At 36.6% G+C, this 25,400-nt stretch overlaps 1 protein-coding gene across 2 annotated transcripts in view; it reads right to left on the bottom strand.

Moving 5' to 3' along the window:
* Window positions 1–9,082: 9,082 nt before the first annotated feature.
* LOC141539441 (Fc receptor-like protein 4) overlaps window positions 9,083–25,400 on the bottom strand; it is a 35,564-nt gene continuing 19,246 nt past the window's right edge. The window contains exons 6-7 of one of the 2 annotated variants that reach the window (XM_074262246.1): window positions 21,313–21,447; window positions 9,083–9,448 (exon numbers count right to left, since the gene is read on the bottom strand). In XM_074262246.1, coding sequence (XP_074118347.1) covers window positions 9,393–9,448; window positions 21,313–21,447 — 191 coding nt within the window. In that variant the 3' untranslated portion in view covers window positions 9,083–9,392. Of the gene's footprint in view, window positions 9,449–20,178; window positions 20,310–21,312; window positions 21,448–25,400 lie in introns of those variants that run through there. The other variant, XM_074262245.1, reaches the window with a different exon arrangement.

Below are 25,400 nucleotides of genomic sequence, written 5' to 3'. Positions count from 1 at the left end.
ATTCTTGGTTCTGAGAACTCTTCCCAGTAGTCCTTTGTCTCTTCCAGTTTCTACCTCTAGCTCCCTCTGAATCCAAAGCCTCCAGCCAATACAAAGGTGGAAGTTGGAATGAATCTCCACCTCTGAGAGAGTGGGCTTGTGGATCAGTGGCCTTCTGTCTCTGAGAGCTTTTTGCTTATATGCTATACACTGAGCATACTCCAATCATTACATCCGTAGGAAACCATTATTTGTTGTAGGATTAAATCAATGTTAAATTAGATTTAACCATTATATCCTGAATTCCACTTAGTACCTTGTTTCAAGTTCTGGCTCATGACATCTTGTAGGATCAGATCAATCATACTGAACCATGCTAAATTGGATAATTATTGTCTCTATCAATTCCACTGTCTTAGTACCTTGTAAGAATCATAATAGAGTCCCACTATAGTTCTATAGACCTTTTCTGCTGACCTTCCAGATCCTCTTAAGTGTCTCTGGGCTGAGAGGTCTGGAAGCGAGTACTCTTGCTGATTCAGAGGCTGGACCATGCCACAGCTGGGGCTTGGTCCAAGGGCTGCACCAGAACTGCACAGTGGACTTTCATCTTGGTATAGACCTTTTCTGTTGACCTTCTAAGTTGCCTTTGGCTAGAAAATGTTCTACTCCACCTTTTGGGGTATTCTGATGCTCTAAAATTTGTTTAGAGTGACTATTTAAAGGAATTTGAAGTAGTTTGGGGGAGAAATTGGGTAAGTTCTTGATTTTATTCCATCCATCTTGGTTCCACCTATCATTTAATTAAATTAGGTAGAGTTGGTGATGCTGAGTGAAACGAGCAGAACTAGGGGATCATTATACACTTCAACAATGATACTGTATGAGGATGTATTCTGATGGAAGTGGATATCTTCAACACAGAGAAGAGCTAATCCAATTCCAATTGATTAATGATGGACAGAATCAGCTACATCCAGAAAAGGAACACTGGGAAATGAGTGTAAACTGTGAGGATTTTTTTTTTTTGTTTTGCTTTGTTTTGTTTCTCTTCCCAGATTATTTTTACCTTGCAAATACAATCCTTCCTTTGCAACAACAACAACAAAATTCTGTTCTGCACATATATATTGTACCTAGAAAATACTATAAGATATTTAATATGTATGGGAATGCCTGCCATCTAGGGGAGGGAGCGGAGGGAAGGAGGGGAAAAACTCAGAACAGAAGAGAGTACAAGGGATAATGTTGTAAAAAAAATTACCTATGCATATGTACTGTCAAAGAAAATGTTATAATTATAAAAATTAATAAAAAACAGAAAAAATTAGGTAGAATCGGGATAAAGATATTCTTTTCAACATCCTCAGGCCCTAAATCCCCCTAATTGCCATGTTTGTTGGCTTGGGAACTAAATCAAAACAGCCTAAGTGAAGTCATTGAAATTGACAATTTTTGCTCTTTTCCCCACTAGCAATTTAAAAATTGTATTCCCTACATTACCTTTTTCCCAGAGAGGGGGAGAGTTGGACCCTATGAGGAAGAAACAATTGCTTGTCCTCCAAAGAAGTGTGAGATAGACCTTCAGGTCAGAGATTGCTCAGTAAAGGGAAAAGAAATTATAGTGATGTTTGATAACTGTTGAGAAGTTCTGTAGAAACTATTTATCTACTTTATAATAAACAACAGAGAAATCTGTAGTCTTGCCTATGCTTGGAATGCATAGCTTTTCCTTTAATTCCTTCCAAGCCAACTTCAGAAGCTTCCTCCTCTTTGATGCCTTCCCTGATTCCCCCTTTAGAACACATTCTCTGAATTTTTTGTATTATTTTTACCTGTTTATAATTTATATCCTTCCCAGTAAAATACAAGCTCCTAAAGGCAGTGATTATTTTGTTTTTTCCCTTTTCTCCTAATGCTCAGAAGAGTATCTTCCTGTGGGTCATTGTATAGCTGTTCTCCTGTTGAGGTCATTAGGCGAGACATCTGAGTTGCAAGTATTGAGGAAATCATAGGTTTATATATGTAGAAGTAGAAGGTTCCTCAAACATCATATATTCCAGCTCCCTTGTTTTACAAATAAGGAGACTTACAAATGAGATAAATGGAGTTGAAAGGACCCAACTAAGGGGACACAGGCAAGTTCTTCTTTCTCACTCCTCACTGATACAGACAAGAATTAGAAAACCTAGAAAATGTCAGTTCTTGCATTAAAGTGAAATTCATTGAAACTGTTTTTGTTTGTTTGTTTGAACAAGGTCTTGGTGATGCTTGGAAAACAGATATTGAGTTACTGGCCAATTTCAACTTTCAATAGCAGCAATAGTCCCAGTTGATGCAATGCAGTATTATGGATAAAGTGTTCCATCTGTTCTCTAAGCACAACAAAGTGCCATTGAGGTCAAGAACCATTCTCGGACCTTCTTTTTAAAGATCAGTTTTTCAGTTTTTGGCTTAAGCAGTGTTGTCAAATGTCATATTTCCTGGAATAGGAAAAAACAGGTTTCTCAGAAGAATGGGAGACAGGTTTTGATGGAGGCAATGATCAAGAGGGGTAAGACTTCAGAAAGAGAGGATTGCTTCTTTAAAAAATGCTTTGTCTTTTTCCTCCCCGCAAATCAGCTGGGCATAACTTCTTGGTCTCTATAACAACAGAAGTAAGCATCCCACAAAGATGACTCTGAGTTAGCCTCTTATTTGTACTGTTAGGGTTGTTAAGTCAGGAGGACTTGGAGAATGAAGCCAACTTTCAGCAAGATGGAAAGTGTCAGAGGAACTAAGTCAGAGTATAACAACTGTTTCAGAAACCAGCAGCTATGGAAAGGAATCAAAGAAAAGGATTCATGGAAAATCAGGGTTCCCACTGTTGATAGTTCTAAGCAGGGTGGGACATGAAACCAATTCATTCTCATTTTCCCCCAACTGCTGGGTTGGACTTAGCCAGATGACCTTTGGATAACTGCCCAGGAACTTTATGAGTGACTGGCGCTTCGCAGGGAAAGTGTCTTTACAAGCCTTTCTGACTACTCACTAACTTTAGTTAGTAGTAGGTAGTCAGAGATCATCTAGTATAACTCTCTCATTTTACTACCTCTCATTTACCTCAGTTGAGGCCCAGAAAGATTAAATGATTTGCCCAAGGTCATTCAGCTTGTTAGTGGTAGAACCAGGATTTAAAGCTAGGTCCTTTGATGCAAAATTCAGCTCATTTTCTATGCATCCCTGGAAGCCTCTCTAGTATGACACATTTGCCTGGTGTGATGGCAGAGGTTGTTTGACCCTATTTGTCCTCCTTCCTTTGCATTATTTTTTCTTTTTTTTTACATTATAAAGTTCTTCAAATTTATAGACTTTCTCTGAATAAAGTCCTCTGTTCTCTCTTTTTTCCATTTCCTAGGATAAGGCAGAGAGTCGTTATTGGAAACAATAGGAGGAAGAACTTGATCTTGAGGAATCAGTAGAGCCTGGGATGGGTAAAGGACCTGACATCAATTACCTGATTTTTCCTTGGCCCACCCCTAGAAATCCTGCCCAATGGGAAGACCATTGCCATTTTTCTACTTCTCTTGCAAAAGTTCCACTAATGAAGGTGCAATCTGCATTGACAAATTCTTGAGGACTTGGGATGAAAAGACTCCCATGAGACATAGAAACACATGGAGAATACTGATAATGAGTGAGATAGTCATGGAAGTGGGAAAAGGATGTGATGATCTTGGGATAATTAGAGAGGGAAGAAAATACTGATTTCAGGTAAATCAGAACCAGGAGTGCATGAAGAGCTTTGGGTATTTAAAGGATGATAACTTCCTATATATAGAATCATATTATTGGAACAAATATAAGCAGGAAAAGTGTGGGTTGGTTATGTAGAATAAGTGAGGATAACAGATGGATAGCCTGAGGACTGAACTGATATCCACAAAATATTAAAAGAATAAGAGGAAAGCTCCCAGCATGGGCATAGATTCTCTAATTAGGCTCTATAGTAAGACATGGCAAGCAATCACACAGAACAAAGTATTGCAGTTGGGAAGGAAGGATGAAAGGATGCCCACATGTAGGAGAACAAATTCTGAAGTGGAAGCTCTCATGGCTTACATTCATGCTGATTGTGTAGGCTCCTTCAAGGAAAATGCCAGAAAGTAAGATGATTTGAAGCAGAGGTTCTTAACCTATTTTATATCATATATGCCTAGTAAAGCTTATGGACTTTTTATCAAGATTTTTAAATATATAAAATAGAACATTTAGAATTACTAAAAATCAATTATGCAATATAGTCAACAAAAGTATAAAATCAAAACAAAAAAGTTCAGAGACCCCCAAGTTAAAAGATCCTCCTATGAAGAATATCAAAGAAACCTTACCAATCTACCTACATGTACTCTTCCATTTAGTGACATACTGGTCGTTTAGCTGTTTTTTGCACACTCCATCACTAGATTCAGGATATTTTCACTGACCATCCCCCATAGCTAGGATGTCACCTCCAGCTCCTGGCTTCTTCCAAGTTTCAACTAAAGCATCACTTTCAAAAAGAAAAGTGTATTTGTCTGTTATTTATTTCCTAATTCTCCTGTATACATCTTGTTACATGGTCTTTTGTATGTTGTCTCCTCCACTAGACTGAATTTCTTGAGATCAGAGACTCTTTTTCCTTTCTTTCTATCTCCATGGCTTAGTACAGTGTTTAGCCTTCAGTAATCACTTAATGTTTATTGTCTGACTGAAAATAGGGCAGGCAGGGAGGAGACAGGGACAACTGAGGTGATGGAGCAAATATTGGTTATCATCATTTCCCAATTCAAAGACCCTAAAATCCTGAGATGTTGGGACCCTGGCAGCATGGGAGTCTGGGCCAGGAGAGTGATTTACACTCACAATATTGATCATTCATTCACACTCTATACTTTATTTCCTCTTCTAGTCTCACTTTCTTCATCTATAAAATGAGGCAGTTAGACCAATATATCATCTTATAAAACTTTAGTATTTTATTTCCCCAATTACATGTTAAAAATTAACATTAAAAAGTAGAGTTTCAAATTCTTCCTTCCTTGCTTGCTTCCTTCCTTCTTTCTTTCTCTTCCTTCTTTCCTCCCTCCCTCCTTTTTGTTTATTTCTTCCTTCCTTCCATCCTTCCTCTCTCCCTCCCTCCTTCCATCCTCCTTCCATCCTCCCTCCCTCCCTCTTTCCCTCCATCATCCCTCCCTCCTTCTCTCCTTCCCTCCCTCCCTCCCTCCTTCCCTTCCTTCCTTCCTTCCTTCCTTCCTTCCTTCCTTCCTTCCTTCCTTCCTTCCTTCCTTCCTTCCTTCCTTCCTTCCTTCCTTCCTTTCCTTTCCTCTCTTTCTTTCATCTTCTTATATAAAATGACCAATATGGAAATGTTATACATAATTGCAAATGTATAACTATAGAAAGAACGAGAGAGACATTGTCTGTATCAAACAATATTAGTTTTTTTTTTTTTTTCTGGAGAGGATAGCATTCTTCATCATGAGTTTTTTGGATTTATCTTGGAGCATTATATTGCTGAGAATAGTTAAGTCATTTACAATTCTTTATCATTCTATCTTGCTGTTACTGTGTACAATGCTCATCCTAGATCTTTAAAGACACTTCTAGCTCTGAAAAGATCTGTAAACAGTAAGAAGTGCCCAGTTCATAGATCTGGAGGACAGTGACTGGGCCTAATTCTTTTTTCACAGCACTTAAATGTATTCTATGAAATTAGAAAACAGGAAGATTATCAGTGGCAAATAGGAGCTTCATCTGTGAATACACTTTCTGCAAAGCAGAGGAGAAGAGAATTCTGGACAGCAGAGGGAGCCCTTGGCCCAACCTTTCTCATAATATCAGCCAGTCTCTCACTTTCTAAGCAATTGACAATGTGGAATAAAGGCAACCAAAAATTTTATTAGGCCTATTCCTTCCTTCCTTCCTTCTTTCCTTCCTTCCTTCCTTCCTTCCTTCCTTCCTTCCTTCCTTCCTTCCTTCCTTCCTTCCTTCCTTCCTTCCTTCCTTCCTTCCTTCCTTCCTTCCTTCCTTCCTTCCTTCCTTCCTTCCTTCCTTCCTTCCTTCCTTCCTTCCTTTCTTTTTTCTTTCTACCTTCTGTCCTTCTTTCCCTGCCTGCGATCTTCCTTCCATTCCATTGCAATTCATTCCATTCCTTCCTTCCATTTCTTCCTTTCCTCCTTCCCTTCCCCTCCCTTCCTTCCCCTTCCCTCCCTTCTATTCCCCTCCCCTCCCCTTCTTTCATCTTCTTATATAAAATGACCAATATGGAAATGTTATACATAATTGCAAATGTATAACTGTAGAAAGAACGAGAGAGACATTGTCTGTATCAAACAATATTAGTTTTTTTTTGTTTCTGGAGTTTCATGAGATTTTTGGAATTATCTTGGAGCATTATATTGCTGAGAATAGTTAAGTCATTTACAATTCTTTATCTTTCTATCTTGCTGTTACTGTGTACAATGTTCATCCTAGATCTTTAAAGACACTTCTATCTCTGAAAAGATCTGTAAACAGTAAGAAGTGCCCAGTTCATAGATCTGGAGGACAGTGACTGGGCCTAATTCTGTTTTCACAGCACTTAAATGTATTCTATGAAATTAGAAAACAGGAAGATTATCAGTGGCAAATAGGAGCTTCATCTGTGACTATACTTTCTGCAAAGCAGAGGAGAAGAGAATTCTGGACAGCAGAGGGAGCCCTTGGCCCAACCTTTCTCATAATATCAGCCAGTCTCTCCCTTTCTAAGCAGATGGACAATCTATAATGTTCAAAGGCATTCAAAAATCTTATTAGGCCTCTTTTCTTTCTTTCTTTCTTTCTTTCTTTCTTTCTTTCTTTCTTTCTTTCTTTCTTTCTTTCTTTCTTTCTTTCTTTCTTTCTTTCTTTCTTTCTTTCTTTCTTTCTTTCTTTCTTTCTTTCTTTCTTTCTTTCTTTCTTTCTTTCTTTCTTTCTTTCTTTCTTTCTTTCTTTCTTTCTTTCTTTCTTTCTTTCTTTCTTTCTTTCTTTCTTTCTTTCTTTTTCTTCCTCCATCCCTCCCCCTTCCTTCCTTCCTTGCTTCTTTTCTTTCTTGTGATCTACAATGGAAACCACCCTAGGTGTGGGTCTTAGAGATATGTCTAATCCTAGGATTACTAAAATTTGTTGGAAGACTTTAGAGAAGACCTTTAGATCCTCTTAAAGTGGTGAAGTGGAGAGAGCTCTGGGCCTCATATTTCTGAGTTCAAATCTGGCCTCAGACACTTACTACCTGTGTGAACTTGGGAAAGTCACTTAATCCTGATTGCCTCAATCTGTTGGAGAAGGTTCGCAAACTACTCCAGTGTCTTTGCCAAAAAACAAACTAGCCAACTAACCCATGGACAGTATTAGCATTCTATGGTCCATGGGGTCATGAAGAGTTACACATATCTTAATTAGTGAACAATAGTATGATGTTCTATCCTAAGAATGCAGTACCTACACTTACACTTTTAATATTAGTAGTAGTCTTTTTATTATTTTGTATGTGGATACATCATCTATTGGAAATTCATCTTCATGAGTTCAAATCCAGCCTTAGGTTACTTACTAATTATATGACCCCGAGCATGTTACTTAACCCTGTTAGCCTTAGTTTTCTCACATGTAAAATGAGCTGGAGAAGAAAATAGTAAACTATTTCAATATTTTGTGCAAGTAGATGGCACATGGGATAAAGTGCTGAGTTTGGAGTCAGGAAGTTTTGTCCTCCTAAATTAAAATCTGTCTTTAGATAGTTATTGTGTGATCCTGGGTAAATCAACCCTGTTTGCTTCAGTTTCTTTACTTGCAAAATGGACTGGAGAAGGAAATGGCAAACCAGTCCAGTATTTACACCAAGAAATCCTTAAATGAGGTCACAAAGAGTGGGATATGACTAGAAAATGACTAAACAACAGCAACAAAAGACTAGCTATAGACAATACCTAAAGAAAATAATATCAAAGAAAAGAGAATGATTTACAGAGAGGTCAAGAAGAATGAAAACTGTCTAAAACTTATTGAATTTAATAATTAAGAAATCATTGGTAGAGGTAGCTAGATGTCAACAGTAGACACAGCACCCACAAAGGAATTTAAATCCAGACTCAGATACTTGACATTTATTAGCTGTATAATTTTGGACAAGTCACCTAAGCCTGATTGCCCCACTAACACAAACACACACACACACACACACACACACACACACACACACACACACACACACACACAGAGAGAGAGAGAGAGAAAAGAAATCATTGGTGACTTTGGATTTTATGAATCATGTTAAAGTAGTATAGTATGATAGAGCTGAAAGGAATCTTAGAAATTATCTAATTTAATCTACTCATTTTACAAATAAGAAAATTGAGGCCCAGAGGTGTCAAATCACTTGATGAAGGTCACATAAATATTAGACACAAACAGATGTATTTGAATAATGGTTCTCTGACCAGATTCAGTGTGCTTTCTTTTGTACCATATATCCCTGAAATGGATGAGTACTCTGGGTGGACAGTTTTTATGTCTTGAAGAGTCAATCTGGTATAACTGAATCAGTGCTGAATACTATGTGGGGGCAAAAAAAAGAAAACAAAGTGAGTTCCTATTGCTTGGAAAATTGTAGAATAAATAATGGAATATATAGGCATACCTCACTTTATAGCACTTTACTTTATTGTACTTCCCAGATATTGTGTGCATTTTTTTTAATTGAAGATTTATGACAACTCTGTGTCAAGAAAGTCTACTGGCACCATTTTTTTCTATGACACATGTTCACATATCGTCTCTTTGTCACATTTTGGTAATATAATATTTCAACCTTTTTGTTATTCTTATATCCGTTATGACAAACTTTGATGTTACTATTATAATTGTTTTGGGTATCACAAACTACACCCATTTAAGAAAGGAACCTAATTGATAAATGTTGTATGTGTTCTGACTACTCTACCAAAGGCTTTCTCCCTCTCTGTCAGGCCTCCCTATTCCCTGAGATGCAGCAGTGTTGAAATTAGGCCAGTTAATAATCCAACAATGCCCTCTAAGTGTTCAGGTGAAATGAAGAGTCAATCAATGCAGCAAACTTCATTGTTGTTTTATTTTAAGAAATAGCCACAGCCATCCCAACTCTCACCAATCACCATCCTGATCAGTCTAAAACCATCAACATGGAAACAAGATTCTCCATAAGCAAAAAGATTATGGCTTGCTGAACATTCAAATGATGATTAGCATTTTTATAATAATAAAGTATTTTTAATTAAGGTATGTATATTTTTAGATATAACAATATTTAACACTTAATAGACTACAAATAGTATATATGTAACTTTCAAATGTACTGCAACACCAAAATATTTTTATAACTCACTTTATTGCAATATTTATTTTATTGAAGTAGTCTGGAGCTGAACAAGTGATGTCTCTCTCTGAGATATGCCTGTAAATATAATGTAATATCAGTGAGCCATAAGAAACAATGAATATGAGGAATTCAAAGAAACATGTACAGACTTATATGAACTGATGCAAAGTGAAGTAAGCAAATGCAGAAAGAATTAATACGCACAGAGGTTATACTAATTGTAAACAACTCCTCCCTAAAATTAAATCAAGTTCAGTTATTATGATCAATATTAGCCCTGGAGAAGAGATAAGGAAATGCACCTCTCTCATTTCACTGAAGATCTAGATATGGAATGTTACTGTGTTAAGAAGCATGACCTATTGATTTAATTTAAGTGTTCTTTGTTTGCTTTATTAAAATTTTATTTATTTATTTAAAAGTTTAAAAATTAAAAATAAGAAAGAAAAAGAAAGACAAAAAAAAAGAAAAAGTTGTCTTGTGTTCAGGAGAACATTGGGGAGGATTAAAAATATGTAACAAATTTTCACATCAAGAAAGTGTATCTAATAATAGAAGACATTGTATCATAATTGTCTGCCATTTCTTTTCTTGTAAATTTTCTGTTGTTCACTGCTATACATTTTTTACTTTATTTTTTTCCCCTTTCCTCCCTATCTTATACTCCAAGTAGGCTGCACAGATATATTTTTGTATACATATGTATATATGCACATATACATATACACATACATATATCTATATTCATACACACATGCACATTTATATATATACATACATATACATACACATACATCTAAGACAATATTGATATGGTTGACATATCATGTAGATTTCTCTCTACAATGAATCTTTTTCAAGTTAGACACAATAAGGGAAAATCATCAAGAGGATTGGGAGACTCAAATGATTAGAAGTCCTCTAATAAATCCTTGGCTAGACAAGAAAAGGCATATCATGGGAAAAAGAGAGGAGTCATCTATCTGAAAATGCCTATGAGATTGAAACATCTATTTATCTGTGTATATATATATGTATGTATAAAATGTATATTATATATAGTATATGCATATATATAGAATATGTATATATAGAAAAGAAATATATAATAGTATTGCATACAAACAAAAATATCTATGATATATATTATATGTGATATTGTTATCATATATGTTTATTGTTTGTCCTTCATTTTTAAAGGGAACGAGGTAATGTTTCGACTCATGAATGAAATGTCTTTTAAGTGAGTCAGAATTGGAAAAAGTACTCAATCCAGAACTTTATTCCTGCATTGAAATCCACCAGCAAGACAAAAATTAAGATGACTAGTGATGACCCGGGATGCAGTGGATGACCCTGGCATTTTTGATGCCTGATCAAACTCTTAAGTGCTTCACTATGCTTGGTTCAACCACTTTTGTTGATGTTGAATCAGCTCTATTCATCTGCCATTCCACTAGGGTAAATATTCACATGCTTAGGGTATTTCTCCCCCTAACTCACAGAGAGGTTTGTGGCCTGTCAGTTTTCCTCAATCTGGTTTAATTTATCTGCTGAGATAGCTTACCAGGATGTTGCTATTGCATGTGCTACAGCTTCTTGTAGCCACAGCTAAGAAATAAATACCAGGTAGACACCAAAGGTAGATGAGTAGCCCTGAAACGGACTCAGTTAGGCATTAAACCAGAGGTGGTAGAACTCCTTGAACAACCAAGGACACTCAACACACCCATATACCCATATACACATAAATGTTTATACATATATAGACACATGAGCTTTTATGTATGCAAATATGTTTAAATATACACATCTCTCTCTGTGTGTATATATATGTGTGTATTTATACATATATTATATATATATATGAATCATGGATCTGGAGTAGAAAGCCCTGGCTCCCAAGCCTATATCTAATATAAACTGTATGATTATTGTCAAGTTTCTTCACTACTTATGATCTTCTATTTCCTCATCTGTAAAATGAATTTCATTTGCACCACTCATTGTGAAGGGTCATTGTATAGAGAAAAGCTCTGCAAACTGAAAAGTGCTATAGAAATGTGAATTTGCTATTATCATCATAGTCAGGACCAGTCCTCAGCAAAATCAAGGATTCATTAGTGGCTCTTTGGTGCCTTCAATTCTTTTTTGTATGCCTTAAAAAAAACCCCACATACCTTTGTGACATTCCCTACCTCACCTCTTTGCTTGGCTCAAAGTACCCTGAAGTTCTCTCTTTCTGCCAACCCTCCAAATAAATCAACAAAGTTTTATTAGTCCTCTGGAAGGAGAAAGAGAAATGACTTATGAAAATAAAATATCGATTCTTTTTGTAACCTCCCTTATGAGAAGTTGTCCTTATCAGTGAAGACGAAAGCCCTGGCCTATGTGAAGAACAGGAATGAGTTGGTGAGAAGCAAGAGAGATTCAGCCTTCATGAGTCCCCTTTTAATCTCCCTTTGATATGCTTCAAGGATGGAGTTGCTTTGAGTGCTTCTGGTTTCTAGCCTCAAGAGAAAATGATGGAAGAAATTAGTACCACTTAAAAGGAAAGGCTTTGTCTAAGAAGACATAGCAGGAGCAGGTAATCACTATCATGTCCCTTTTTCTACTTTGCTACACTAGAGACTCCAGGTAAGTTTCCCCTTGGGGGAAGAGTCAAAATATTCTCTTTTGATTGAGCTGAGTTATCTCACTCCCAATGAAAAAGTACCTTCACTTTGGACTCTGTCATATATTCTCTTAGATTTGTATTTTACTACTGATTTGATTAGATGAATTTTCTTTGCTATTTTGCTATTTTTATTCATTGTAGAAGTACAATTGGTAAGAAAGGGGTCAAGCCTTGGATGTAAATCTTAGGGTACCCCTACCCCAAATGACAAAGTGATCAGAAGTTAGATGGAACTTGTTAATGTCCCTAGATTAATAATATTTAAGAGGGGTAGTAGATACACTTCTAGCTTGGTATCCTCTCATTCTGAGAAGAGCAAAAGGGGCAGTCTTAGGCCTCAACTTCTTGCTTTACTTCCTGGCAGGAATTCACTTTTCCCTTGGAAAAGGGTGGGGAGGGGAAGGGTTAGTGATGTCTATTCTGCTTTCTTTCAAGTCACACAATGATAGCCACCAACTCTCCTCTATGTATGGAGTTCTTTCCTACATTAAAAATAAATTATCAAACTGAAACTTTCTGCTCTGTAATTTCTGCCTCTTAAGTCACCTATCCTTTGCACCTCCCTTCCTCCTCTCTCCCTACTTCCTGCTCTACTCCTGCAACAGTTCTTCCCCAAACAAATTAGGTAAAGCTAAGGAAATTAATAATTCAGATGTACTGTCCCAGGAAAAATTAATATCATCACTTCTCCTTTTTCTCTCTCTATTGGTATTCGATCAGTGAAAGGTTGCATTATTCCTGCCCAAAGCCTAGGGTTCAATCCAGAGCAGTCTTGACCTTCCCAGTTCAGCCTTCCATAAAGCAGTCATCTACTCACTAATTCCTAGACCATTAACTCCTGATGAACCATCTAGTCCCTCAATACCATCTTCTATGCCCCTTGTGCCTTGATACCCTGACACTGTCCTCTTAAAAACTGAGGCTTGACTCATAAAAAAGCCTTCCCATTCTTCATCTTCTTCTCCCTCTTCCACTCAATCAAATTATTCATATTTACTGCACTCCTAAGGCTAACCCTCCCATTCTTTACTACACTTTGAGTAGTTTTCTACCATTCTTGACTACAAGTAGGTCTGGAGACTACTTCCTTATAGCCCTAAATAGACTAGAGGCTTGAAAGCCCTTTTCTCAGGGCACATAAATGCATTTTTAATTTCCTGTTGGGACCTATCATTTCTCTCAAGCCCAGACAAAGAGGATCTGAAACTCAATGACACTGAAACTAATGAGTGATAATAGCATGCACTCTGAAAGTCTAACCTCTTGTTTTGTTAGGATTCTTACAAGGTGCTAAATCACTGAAATTGATAGAGACAATAATTATCTAATTTAACATGGCTCAGTATGATTGATCTGATCCTACAAGGAGTTGTTATGGGCCAGAACTTGAAACAAGGTACTCAGTCTCCACAGATGACCTCTGAGGTAATGCGATGGGGCCCTAGTTACAGATTTGGCCATCATGTTTGTGAACTCTTGAAATGTTTGGGGATAGTTCCTCATAGTGGTGCCATTCTGGCACATTCCCAAGAGACTTAGGGTCCCCCTTAGTGGACGTAGAAGCATGAAATGCCTGGTGTATATTTCTTAATAATGCTTGTTGATTTGTCTTATTGACTCACAGAAGGCCCAGCATTCTCTTTATTTCTTTCTGGGCCCCTTAGTTTTCAGTGACTATCTAAGCAGCATCAATTAAAGAGCTATTTTATGAAATTATTCTCCAGCCAAGGTCTCACAACAGGATTTAGTGTAGAGATCTCCCTGAAAGGAGCTTCTGCAGCCTCCTCCTAGTTTTTCATGGACTACATGGAGGTATTCTTTCTGGTCTGTCATATTTCCTTCTTCTCCTCTATCTGATGCACTCTGAAACCACTTATTATTTTTAATATCTTTGTCCTACTGAGCTTGGATGTGTGCTTGGGGGTTATCTCTTCTGCTTGGAATAAATGTCACCAAACTGACTTCTTTGTTTCTATAATGCTACCATAGCATTGATAAAGATAGGTGGGGGGTGGGGGAAAAATAAAGATAATTTTAGGAGTTGGTTTACCATTTATGGGACAATAAAACAATAAATATTTAAGTTTTTATTATGCCCAAAACCCTAGGCTCAGAATAGTGCAGCTTATATGCTTCCTGGAGGTAGATGATAGGTATGGCAACACAGAGTAGTAGCAGAACTACTAATGTTGTGACTTCAATGGAAGAATATATGGAATGAAACTCAGAGGCATTGAATGCCTAGGATGCCTTTTCTGATATCCTCCCACTCTCCATCTTTCAAATGTACCTTATGATGCTTTGTATAAACATATATATGTGTGTGTGTGTGTGTGTGTGTGTGTGTGTGTAAAATACACATACATACACAGAAGCAATATGACATAGATTGATCTTACAAACAAGAGACTTGTGTTTAAGAACTGCTTATGATGTATTTTATGATAAGGTCAAAAAGAGATAGCCCAAGATAAAAATAATTAACAGGAAAATTCTTGTCTGAGAAAAGGTTAGAGGAGATAACTTGAGACACAAATGATTAAGAGAAATTCCTGTCTTATTTACAAATCTCTCTGGAACCTCTTGGACAACATCTCTGTGCAAACTTTGTTTTATGGCCCTGGTTATGTATAAAATGAATTTCTAAAAATGTATTCCTCGCACTCGGTTTATCCTTGCCTTGTGCCCTCCAACTGGCGTCCCCTTGCCAGGCAGTTTGACCTTTCTATGTCTGTCTATTCCTTTACTATGAATAAAGACCTTGTTTGAATACAGCATTGGTAGCGAATTCATTCCCTATCCAGACCTACCCTTGGTACTTTGGGAAAGGAGAGAGAGGTAATCAGACAACCAGAAAAAAAAGCTGATCCATCTCGGCTTAGAGCCTCAATTTCTCCTCATTATTTGGTGGCCCTTGAATGGGAAATTTTATGGAGGTAAGCTGGAAATATCTTTCTTCTATAAGAGGAGGGCAGTTCAAAAATTCCTAGGACATAGTGGCCTTGAACTACTGGGAGCTAGGAAAGCTCTGAGGATCGTTTGGCTCAGAACGCTGGGTGTAAATGAATTCCTGTTTTTTTTTGACAAATTGCTCTCAGGAGCTCTTTGTTGGACCTGACAGAGATGTCTGAATCAGGTCGAGCTATAGAAGTGGGAAGTTTTTTGGCTTGTGTGGTGGCAAAAATAGGTCAATTCTTCTCCTGCATCCCTAAAGATTCACCATTATGCTGTCTTTTAAGAAACAAGGACAAATTTGGCCTCAAAGACTTAAAATTGAAGGGGCTTATTCACTATTGCAACAAAGTGTGGCCTTATGAGTTACATAACCAGGAAAAATGGCCTATTTATGGCTTAATTAATTCCTCTACTATTAGGGAATTAGATTTGCAGAAAATAAGGCAAATGGTCAGAAGTTGCTTATGTGCAGGCCTTCAGAGGCCTCTCACGGGATCCCAAACTGTGGTCAACTTGCAGGATGTTTCTGCCTAACTTTACCGAGGGGGAACTGGGAAGAGGTGCTGATCTCCTGAAGGACCCTCTCTTTTCCACTCCTTTGGGGATGCAGGGAATGTCTAACTCCCCTTGCAATCCCCAGCAGGACCCTCCTAACTTGCCCCCAGAGCTGGATTCTGGGAATACTCCAATGCTTTGTCCTTCTCGGCTGAGAAGCAGCCTTTCTCCACATTTCCTCCCTCCTGGCTCCTTATCAGACTTCCCTGCCCTGGAGCCCTCTTATTCTTCCCACGAAGCCTGACTCTATTACAGCTGAGGCCCAGGACTCTGATTTAGCTATCTCCAAGCCTTGCCTCCTAAGAGAAATGGCCAGCTCTGTGGGGGAAATGCTTAGAGTGCAAAGGCCCCTCTCTTTTTGGGATTTTCCCCACATAATGGAGAAACTTATTGAGGGATTTACAACTGTTTCTTTTTTTTTATTATTATTATTATTTTTTATTCATTTTTCCAAATTATCCCCTCCCTCCACTCCCTCCCCCCCGATGGCAGGTAATCCCATACATTTTACATGTGTTACAATATAACCTAGATACAATATATGTGTGTAAATACCTTTTTCATGTACAACTGTTTCTTTTCAGCACGATCTGTCCTGGGGAGATGTTATCTCTTCTTATCACACAATACAGGAGAAAAGAATGATCTGGGACCTAACACAGAGTTTGCTGCTAACATGACTGGGAGGTACTGGGCGGGGCCATTGCCATTCCCTTCACAAACCCAGGGGGGGAATTATGAAGAGGGGAGTGGGGACATAGAGGAGGGGAATTCACTAACCTATATCCCACTTCTCTAGGGGGGATTGCTGTTATTGCCATACATTTTTTCAATCAGTCTTCCCCAGATATGACTAAATCTGCAGAGATTGGCTTTAGAATCCCAGACTTTCATGACTCAATTATTAGAAATCGCCTTTGGGGTATGTAATGACAAGGATGGGGAGGAAGGAAAGGTCAGAGCAAAGAGCAGACAGCAGGCACAGTGGCTACCACTATTTTCCATGGGCCCCAAAGTTTGTGCTTTAGGTCAGCACGGCCACTGGACAAGGAATTGCCCTCAGATTCTAGGCCCTTACCCTGAATACAAATGGGAAGGACACTGGAAGAGTGACTGCCCACAGAAAGGAAGGACCACAGTCTCCAACCTCGCCCCTCAAGCCTCTCTAAACTTGAGGTGAAGTACCCCTGGACCAGGCCCCCCTTCTTCTATCAGCAAAGCCAAGCTGCTCAGGGTAATGTTGGACTTAGCATGTATGCCAATCTCGTTTTTTTCATATAGAAGCCTCTTTTTGTTCTGCTCCTCCATTCAGGTCCTACTTGCCCCTCCCCCCAAGGTGCTGAAATTGAAGAGAGAAATAAAAATTGTTTGGAAAACCCCCTGCGTTGCTGGCTCGGGGACCTCATGTTTCTAACTATCCCTTCCTATCCTAGCCCATTGATGAGGAATTTGGTAATAGAAAAAACTAGGATGTTAATTCTCTCTGCTTAAATCTCCAAATAGTTTTAAGAACAAAAATTAAGAAATTTGGAAATTGGTTATTTGAAAATTTGCTTGTGATTTAAAAATTTTAACCTGTTGTACTAATTTGTAAGTGAATGGAACTTGGCTATTTTAAACTGACAGGAAAGTTTTTCTTTAAAGCAGTCTTTAGAGCCTGCTAGGGTAAAGGGCAATAAAATCTTATCTGATCTAAATTCAGGCAATAGAAAAATATTTGATTATGGGAAATATAATTTTGCTATTGCCTTTGCATGGTAGATTGCTTATTCTGAGTATAAGATCTTGGAATTTGTTTGAATATTGATGCATTTACTATTAAAGAGGTTTGGAAAGAACAATGAAATTCAAACTTAAGCCTGAGCTGGGTTATAAAAGCTGCCTAGACAGATAAGAGAGAGATGCTAATTGCTGCTAGGCAAACCCTCAGAAAGAAAAAAAAATGTTTGGTTTGATTCGGTTTATTTGTTAACTGAGTTAATCTTACAGGTTTTGAAGGAAAAAGGAAAGAGGAATGCAGGTTTGCATAATTTTTAAGGAATGAAAGAAAGTATTTGGGAATAGGAAGAAGAGGTGGGGGAGGGAGACTCACAAACCCCTACTGCTTTCTTCATCTTTAGTAGTAGAACATCTAGTCAGAAAAGTTGTTGGAAATTAAAGAAGTGAATAAACTGATGGGAAATTGAATGGGGGAAGGGTGGCCACATGGAATCCTCATCCCCTCATCCAAGTGTGTTTCTGCCATTTTTTTTCCCCTCAAGTTGCTGCCAGAGCAACAAAAGGTGATTTAAAGAGACAGGCTCAAGTTTAGGTTAATTAATTGAATATTTGTTTCTTGATATATAAGGGTTTTCTTGTTTGAAGAATATGGTCATAAATGTAATCCCTACTGTTGTAGGATTATTTCTAAAAGTTTAATTGTTATTTTTAATAACTTCTTTTATTTTTTTAATGGGGTATTTGCACATTCTGTCGAAGTTTAAAATATAAGTTTAAATAGATTGTATTTATTGAGTTATTCTGAGATTATTTAAAGAGCCTCTAAAATAATAGTTCTTTTTCTTTGTCCTCTTGAAAAAATTTCTGTTAAGGACAATATGCAATTTGGGATATTTTTCTATGTAATAGGTATTTTAAAAGCAAACTGATTTGTATGAATAGTGCTCACTTATGAAACATCTACTTGGATATGATAATTGTTTAAGTTGTGAACTTATTGGGACAAATTCCTTACTGTTATCAATATAAGGTTATGATAAATATTTGTTTAGAATTTATCAGAAATCTGATTGATGGAATCTGTTAGTCGGAATAAAATTTTCTTGAGCTTATGGTTAATTAGTTAATGCTGTTTAGAAGTTTTAAAGCTCTAACCTCTGACAATTAGTGGGACAATTGATTATGAAACTGGATTAAAAGTTATTTCATTCTGTATGTACTAAAGGTTGAGTTTTAACTGCTCATATTATAGTTATGTTCTTGCATTTTTTTCCCTCCTGTAACTGATTTTTATGATTAAAGCAATAGTCAATAGAATTGTTAATGCAATTCAATTATGTCATACCTTGCTATTTTCAGTCTGATTATACGTAATTATTGTATCCTAAATGCTTGGGCAAATAAGTTTTTTTTTGCCTGGTCATTTGTCTGCTATTGGATATTTGTGCTTTGTTTCTTTAAGGTTTTCAAATGATAAGAAGACAATTAACAGAGGTCTGTGAGACCTAACTACTGTTGAGACTTGAGATTACAGCCTGGTCTATAAAACAAACTCATTTCTTAGCATCTTACAGCAGTTTTGTGGACTAGTCTTTTCTATCACAGGCTGCTCTAACCTTTATTTGTTTTATTTGTTAGATTTATGCTTTTGCTCTAGATTTTGGTCAAATTACAGATATTGACTTGCTTCTGGGACCTAGATCAGCTTTGATCAGCTTTGATTGTCAGCACAGCAGACCCACCCTCTGTATAGAATGCAGACCAGTTCTCTGGAACCTCCAATCATATTTCAGCCTGCATCAGCTTTAAATGAGATCATGGACTAGACCCAGCTTCTAGTGAATTTTGGACTGATGTGGAGGACTTTGGGAATGATTGATGAATGACTGTTAAACCTTGTCTGGGTTATCTACGCTATGGCTATTTCTTTTAGATATCAACTCCCCCCTCCCCCGCTCCTCCCTCCCCCTTTTTGACGCCCCTTTCCAGCAGGATCTTCGACGCCCACTTTCTTTACCTCCAAAAGAATTTGGGTCCAATTATTTGAGGGGGGAGAAATGATAAGGTCAAAAAGAGATAGCCAAGATAGGAGAGGTTAAAGGAGATAACTTGAGACACAAATAATTAAGAGAAATTCCTGTTGTATTTACAAATCTCTCTGGAATCTCTTGGATAACATCTTTGTGAAAACTGTTTTATGGCCCTGGTTATGTATAAAATGAATTTCTAAAAATGTATTCCTCACACTCGGTTTATCCTTGCCTTGTGCCCTCCAGCTGGCATCCCCAGGCAGTTTGGCCTTTCTAGAGGCCAAATGTCTGTCTATCTCTTTACTATGAATAAAGACCTTGTTTGAATACAGCAGTGATAGCGAATTCATTCACTATCCGGACCTGTCCTTGGTTACTTTGGGGAAGGAGAGAGAGGTAATCAGACAACCACAAAAAGAGCGGATCCATCTCAGCTTAGAGCCTCAATTTCTCCTCATCATTTTATATGACCTTGGATAAGTAACATGAATTCATCATGCCCTATATGAATAAGATTATAAATTGCTGAGAAGTTGTTGAGCTATGTTGGTAAAGAAAATGTTCAGACCTAAGAGTTTCTTATAGCAACAAACACTAATTTAATCTATGTTCCCATCCTCTTCTTTATCTCTATCCCAAGCCCCACTCTAATCACTATTCCTAGCCATATTCCTGTTGTATGCATACATACTGTTTCCTCCATTAGAGTATAAAATCCCTGAGAATGAAGACTACTTTATTTTTGTCTTTGTATTTCTACACTTAACAGAGTGCCTGGTATATAGCAGGCACTCAATCAATGAGTGTTGATCAAGTGAATGAAAACATGATCTAAAGAAGAGTACAATATGAGATCTGCTTTCAGAATATAAGACATGCAAAGTTAGTAATTTTTATTGTTGTTCAGCCATTTTTTTCAGTCATAACCAATTCTTAACTCCATTTGGGATTTTCTTGGCAGATATATTGGAGTGGGTTGCCAGTTCCTTCTCCAGCTCATCTTAAAAATGAGGAAGTGGAGGCAAATGGGGGTAAATGACTTAACCAGGGCCATCCAGTTAATGAATATCTATTTTTGATAATACCCTACAATAATTAGCAATTACTGGATGAGTGGAACAGGTAATGAGTATGAAAAACTTTAAGAAGACAAAGAAATTGTTATGAGCTGAGCTCCTCAGAGGCATTGAGATTTAAATTGGGCCTTGAAGGGTAGGATGGTAAACTTGAAGTTAAGAGATCTGGGTTTCAGATTCCATTCTAATACTAAGATGAGAATATGTATATGAATGTAAAGAGCTTGTATAAATGTAAATACTATTATGATTGAAAGAGAAACTTAGTTTTCTTTTTTCCCCAGTGCCTAGAACAATGGGAGGAACTTAAAAAAATTATTTATGAATATTTATAAATAACTATTTGTGAATGTGTAAGAACAAGAAGGAAAGGAAAGTAGAATATATATAGGCAGAAAATTAGGGAATAACACTTCAGGGAGGGAACCTAGCTTGAGCAAAGTTGGGGAGATTAGTCTGATAAAAGCAGGGATCTTATGCTGGTGATAGAGATAAAGTTGAAAAGGCAGGTTGGTCCCAGACTTTCCTCATGGAGGACTTTATCCTGTACTGTAGGCAATGGGGTCACTGAAGTTTTTTTGAGCTACAGTTAGTAATGAATTTTTTTTGGGGGGAGATTAATCTGATATTAATGTGTAGGAGTATATTTAAATAAATCAGGCAAGGGTGATTAGATGCTGAACAAGGGTGTCAATCCTGGAAAATAGGAAAGACAAGAAACATGGTGAAGGACTAGTTGTAAGGACATAGTACCTGTCTAAGTGAGGTCTAGAAGAAAGAGTCATCCCTCATGACTAAAGATTTGGAGTCTGGGATAATTAAATGAATGATAATGACATTGGCAGAAATCAAGAGTAGAAGATAGCTTCTTGGGCAAAGATGATTAATTCATTGTGCATTAAAGTTCAAGAAAGACAAATCACCCACCTGATTTACTCCAAGGTCCAAAGAAAAATAGGAGTGCAGAAGCGGCTAATATAACCACAATGAACTGGGTCACAATGAATCCAAGAGATAAGTGACTAATCTTTTCACTTGAATTGAATGAAGAGAGATTTCCACCTGAGGGATCAGAGTAAATAAATTTGTGAATGAAGCTATTATTTCAGCTGATGGCATTAAAAATAATAGAGTAAACTTAATCTAATATACTCCCAAATGTAGGTGGATTAATTTTGAGATTATGTATGCTAGGTGATGACTCATTTATTTTCTTTATGAAAAAAAATACAGTATTAATATAGACCTTATGAGGGTGTCAAAAGAAGGTGCCATTACTTCCCACATTGCAGCCTAAGAATAAGAAAAGGACTTTTGAGAGACTGTCAGATTATCAGAAAAATTAACTATATTTATCTAATAATCTGAATTGTGGTTTGCCAGTAACACACCAATATGGGGAGAAGGGTGATAAGCAATTGTAAAGCTCTGACTTCCCCTCATCCCACTCCAGTTAGAATCTTGGTTGAACCACTTTCAGAAAGTATTGTTCTATAATTCACCGGCATCAAAGTTTCTCCACCATTTTTGGAGGACAGCATCAATTCCGGAACATCTTATTTATCTGAGATGTTGAGTGTTAGATTTTCACTGAGCTGATAACTGAAACTGTTGTTGGCTTTATACAAGTAATTTCCAGAATGCTCAGATGTCATGGTGAAGTTGAAGGAAGTTGAACCTTTAGAAAGCGCTATTTTGTTCTCAAAGATTGTGTTTTCATGATAAAATTGATTTGGATAAATATGTGGATAAAACTGAATTGGAAAAGAACTTCTGAGGACTTTACTATGAAATTTTACCACACCTACCATAGTGGTCAGTGCCCAGAGTTTGAAGAGAAAATGAGACATTGGAACTGACAGAGAAAATAAAATATATCAGACAAAATTTTTCCTCTTCTAAAGAGACTTATCAATTCTTTACTTGAGATGTGAGAAACAGAAAGGTGTCTCAGTGTTCTTTCCAAGCTTCATAGTATGTATATTTCATATTTAATAATGAGGTTTTTCCTTAGATACTTTCTAGATTTTGTAGGGTTTTTTCCCCAGCAGAGTTGTTCTCTTAAATTATAATCTCTAAGAATAGATAAGCAAAACCCAAGTCTCATCTTCAATAAATTCAAGGATACAAATTTCAATGGGAAAACTGCTTATTTGACAATTTTCAAAATATTGTTAAACAATCTAGCAGGAATTATGTTTAAACTTATATTCATACCATTTGCCACAATAAGCTTCAAATGGATACACATCTTAAGTATAAAATCACAAACAAAGATATTCAGGAAACTGAAAGGAAACATCTTGTACAACTCTGACTAGAAAGAGAATTCTTAAATGTTTAGTCAAATTCTCAAAGAAACAAGGCTCGTAAGTAATCACAGAAAATAGAATAGACAATTTCAATCACATAAAATTGAAAATATTTCATATGAATACAGTTTCCTAATTTGTAAGATGAAGACTTACTTATATCATATTCATATCACAAGGTTACAGTAGAATCAAATGAGATATTTGCAAAAAGCTTTATAAAAATATGTGTGAAAGTATTTAGCACATAATAAAAAATTATTCCCTTTTTTACCTTCTCTTTCATCAAGATAGTCAGGATTAGAAAGAAGCAGTTAATTGAAACATTTTTGCAATATCTCTCATAAAGATCAGATTTCTATGTTACATAGGGAATTGCTGAAAATAATACCAAAACAAGAACAATTTCCCAACAATTTATTCAATCATTAATTCAATAAGCATTTCTTAAGCACCTACCATGTGCCAGTCACTGTGCTATATCTTGGAGATATAAAGACTATAACACAAAATAGCCTTCAAGGAATTCAAATTGTATTAAGAAAAACAGTGTGTGCATAGAAAATTAAATGCAAAATGCACAGAAATTTTTAGGGGGTAAATACTAGTAACTGGAGGACTAGCCTTTGGCAGACAAAGATTTGAACTAGATTTCAAATGATACTGGAGATTCTCAATGGTTGAAGTAGGGAAGGAATTTTATTTTTAAAATTAGTATTAGTTTCATTAAGCTTTAATCTTTTCCCTTCTCTACTCACTCTTCTCACCAAAATAAAAATCTCAATTATAGTAAATGAGTATAGTCACTCAAAACAGATCCAGCACTTTGGCAGTCCCTGAAAATACATATCTCATTTTACATTTTTAACCATCATTTCTCTGTCATGAAGTAGATCTAGAAACCTGACTGGTTATTGAATCAATCTGAGATCCTAGATTGTTGACAATTGTTTTCCTTTATGATATTGCAACCATTGTGGAATTTTTTTCTATTAGTTCTGCTTATTTCACTATGGGTCATTTCATTCAACCATTCCCAGATTTCTCTGAATTCATCCCTTTCATAATTTCTTAAAATTTTTTTTTTGTTTCTCTTCTGAATTCTCTCCCTTTTTTTGCCCCTTCTCTATTCATTGAGAAGGCAAAAAAAAACTTTCAACATTTCTTGTGGGAAAATAATATACCATAGCAATTGGTAATCTCATCAGTTTCATGGATTTAATAATGTATCCTTATGTCAATGATTTTCATATCTATGTAGCCCTAACTTGAATCTCCAATTGCCTATTGGACATCTTAAACTCAATGAATTATAGACAATTATAGACATAGACCCAAAATGAACTCATTATCTTTTCTCCCCCAAACATTCTCCACTTCCAAATTTTTCTATTCCTTTTGACTTTCATCACCCTTCCAGCCACCCAGCCTCAGGATGCATCCTTAGCTTCTCACTCTTTCTCACTTTCCATATTGAATCAGTTGTCAAGGCTTGCAACTTTTACCTTCTTAATATCTCTCATAGATACTCCGTTCTCTCTTCTGACATCACTCTCTTGCAGGCTCTGTCATTTTGCATCTAGACTTTTGCAAAAGCCTATTATTTAGTCTCCCTGCCATGTCTCCCACTATTCTAGATCATCCTTAATCAGATCTCAAAGTGATGCTCTTAAAGCTTGGGTCTAACTTTGTAACTCCTCCTATCCCTCCTTTATTTGCTTCACTTCTCCCCCATTTAGCAGTCTCCATTTTTTCCCTATTACATAAAGGATCAAATAGAAAATCCTCTGTTTGGAATTCATAGTCTTCCATAACCTCTATCTCCCTGTTCTTCTCTCTTTCACATTTCTAATATTCTTATGATGTACAACCTAATGTGTATTTTATAATTTTGTTTCTTTGTTATTTCTCAAATAAGACATCCATCTCCTGATTCCAGCATTTTCACTGGATGTTCCCTTTTTAGGAATTATGTGTCTGTACAATGGGAATTTAGTGAAACATATATAGTAAGGAAAGAAGAAATAGGTCACTGGAATATTAAAATTAAATATGGGGAATTATTCTGAATATATTAGTGGGGGGAAGTCATTTCTACCCTCCAGTTTAAATAATTTTGATTCCCCACTCTTAAGCTTTTGAACCACAACTGGCTTTGGATCATTACAGGGTAGGCCGTAGCACGGAATCGAGACATTCCCTCACTAGGTAGACAGTTTTGTCAGATAGGATAGAGAGGCTACTGAGAAGTGTCAGCTCTATCCTAAAGTGGAATCATTCAAATACTCCAACCATATTTGCCTTAAAGTCCCAGAAGAAAATCTTATATTCTTCTAGCCTATAATTGTCTTTCTTCTATTACTTCCTCTTCTACAGTTAGATAACACAATATACTATAAATCTGTACTCTTTCTTGGGGCTTGTATTTCCTAATGCCATTGATAGCTTGCATTCAGAAGCCATGCCTGAAGTTTCTTTGTATCTTACTATTTTGACCTACTTCTTAAGCACTGAGAATAATATTCACAATTCAAGAATTTGACAGGGCATGAAGCAAATATTTAATAAATACTTTTTTTGGAGGTGATGGATTGGCATGAAGATATAGAATTGTAAAAATGTTATCAACTAATCCTACAATTTTGGGACTCCTTTTTCATTTTAGTCCTGATGACAATAACTATAACTTGACTGGTACAACTG

The sequence above is a fragment of the Sminthopsis crassicaudata genome, chromosome 4, assembly GCF_048593235.1.
Source record: "Sminthopsis crassicaudata isolate SCR6 chromosome 4, ASM4859323v1, whole genome shotgun sequence".
Taxonomy (NCBI): domain Eukaryota; kingdom Metazoa; phylum Chordata; class Mammalia; order Dasyuromorphia; family Dasyuridae; genus Sminthopsis; species Sminthopsis crassicaudata.
This window is presented reverse-complemented; position numbering and strand designations above follow the sequence as displayed.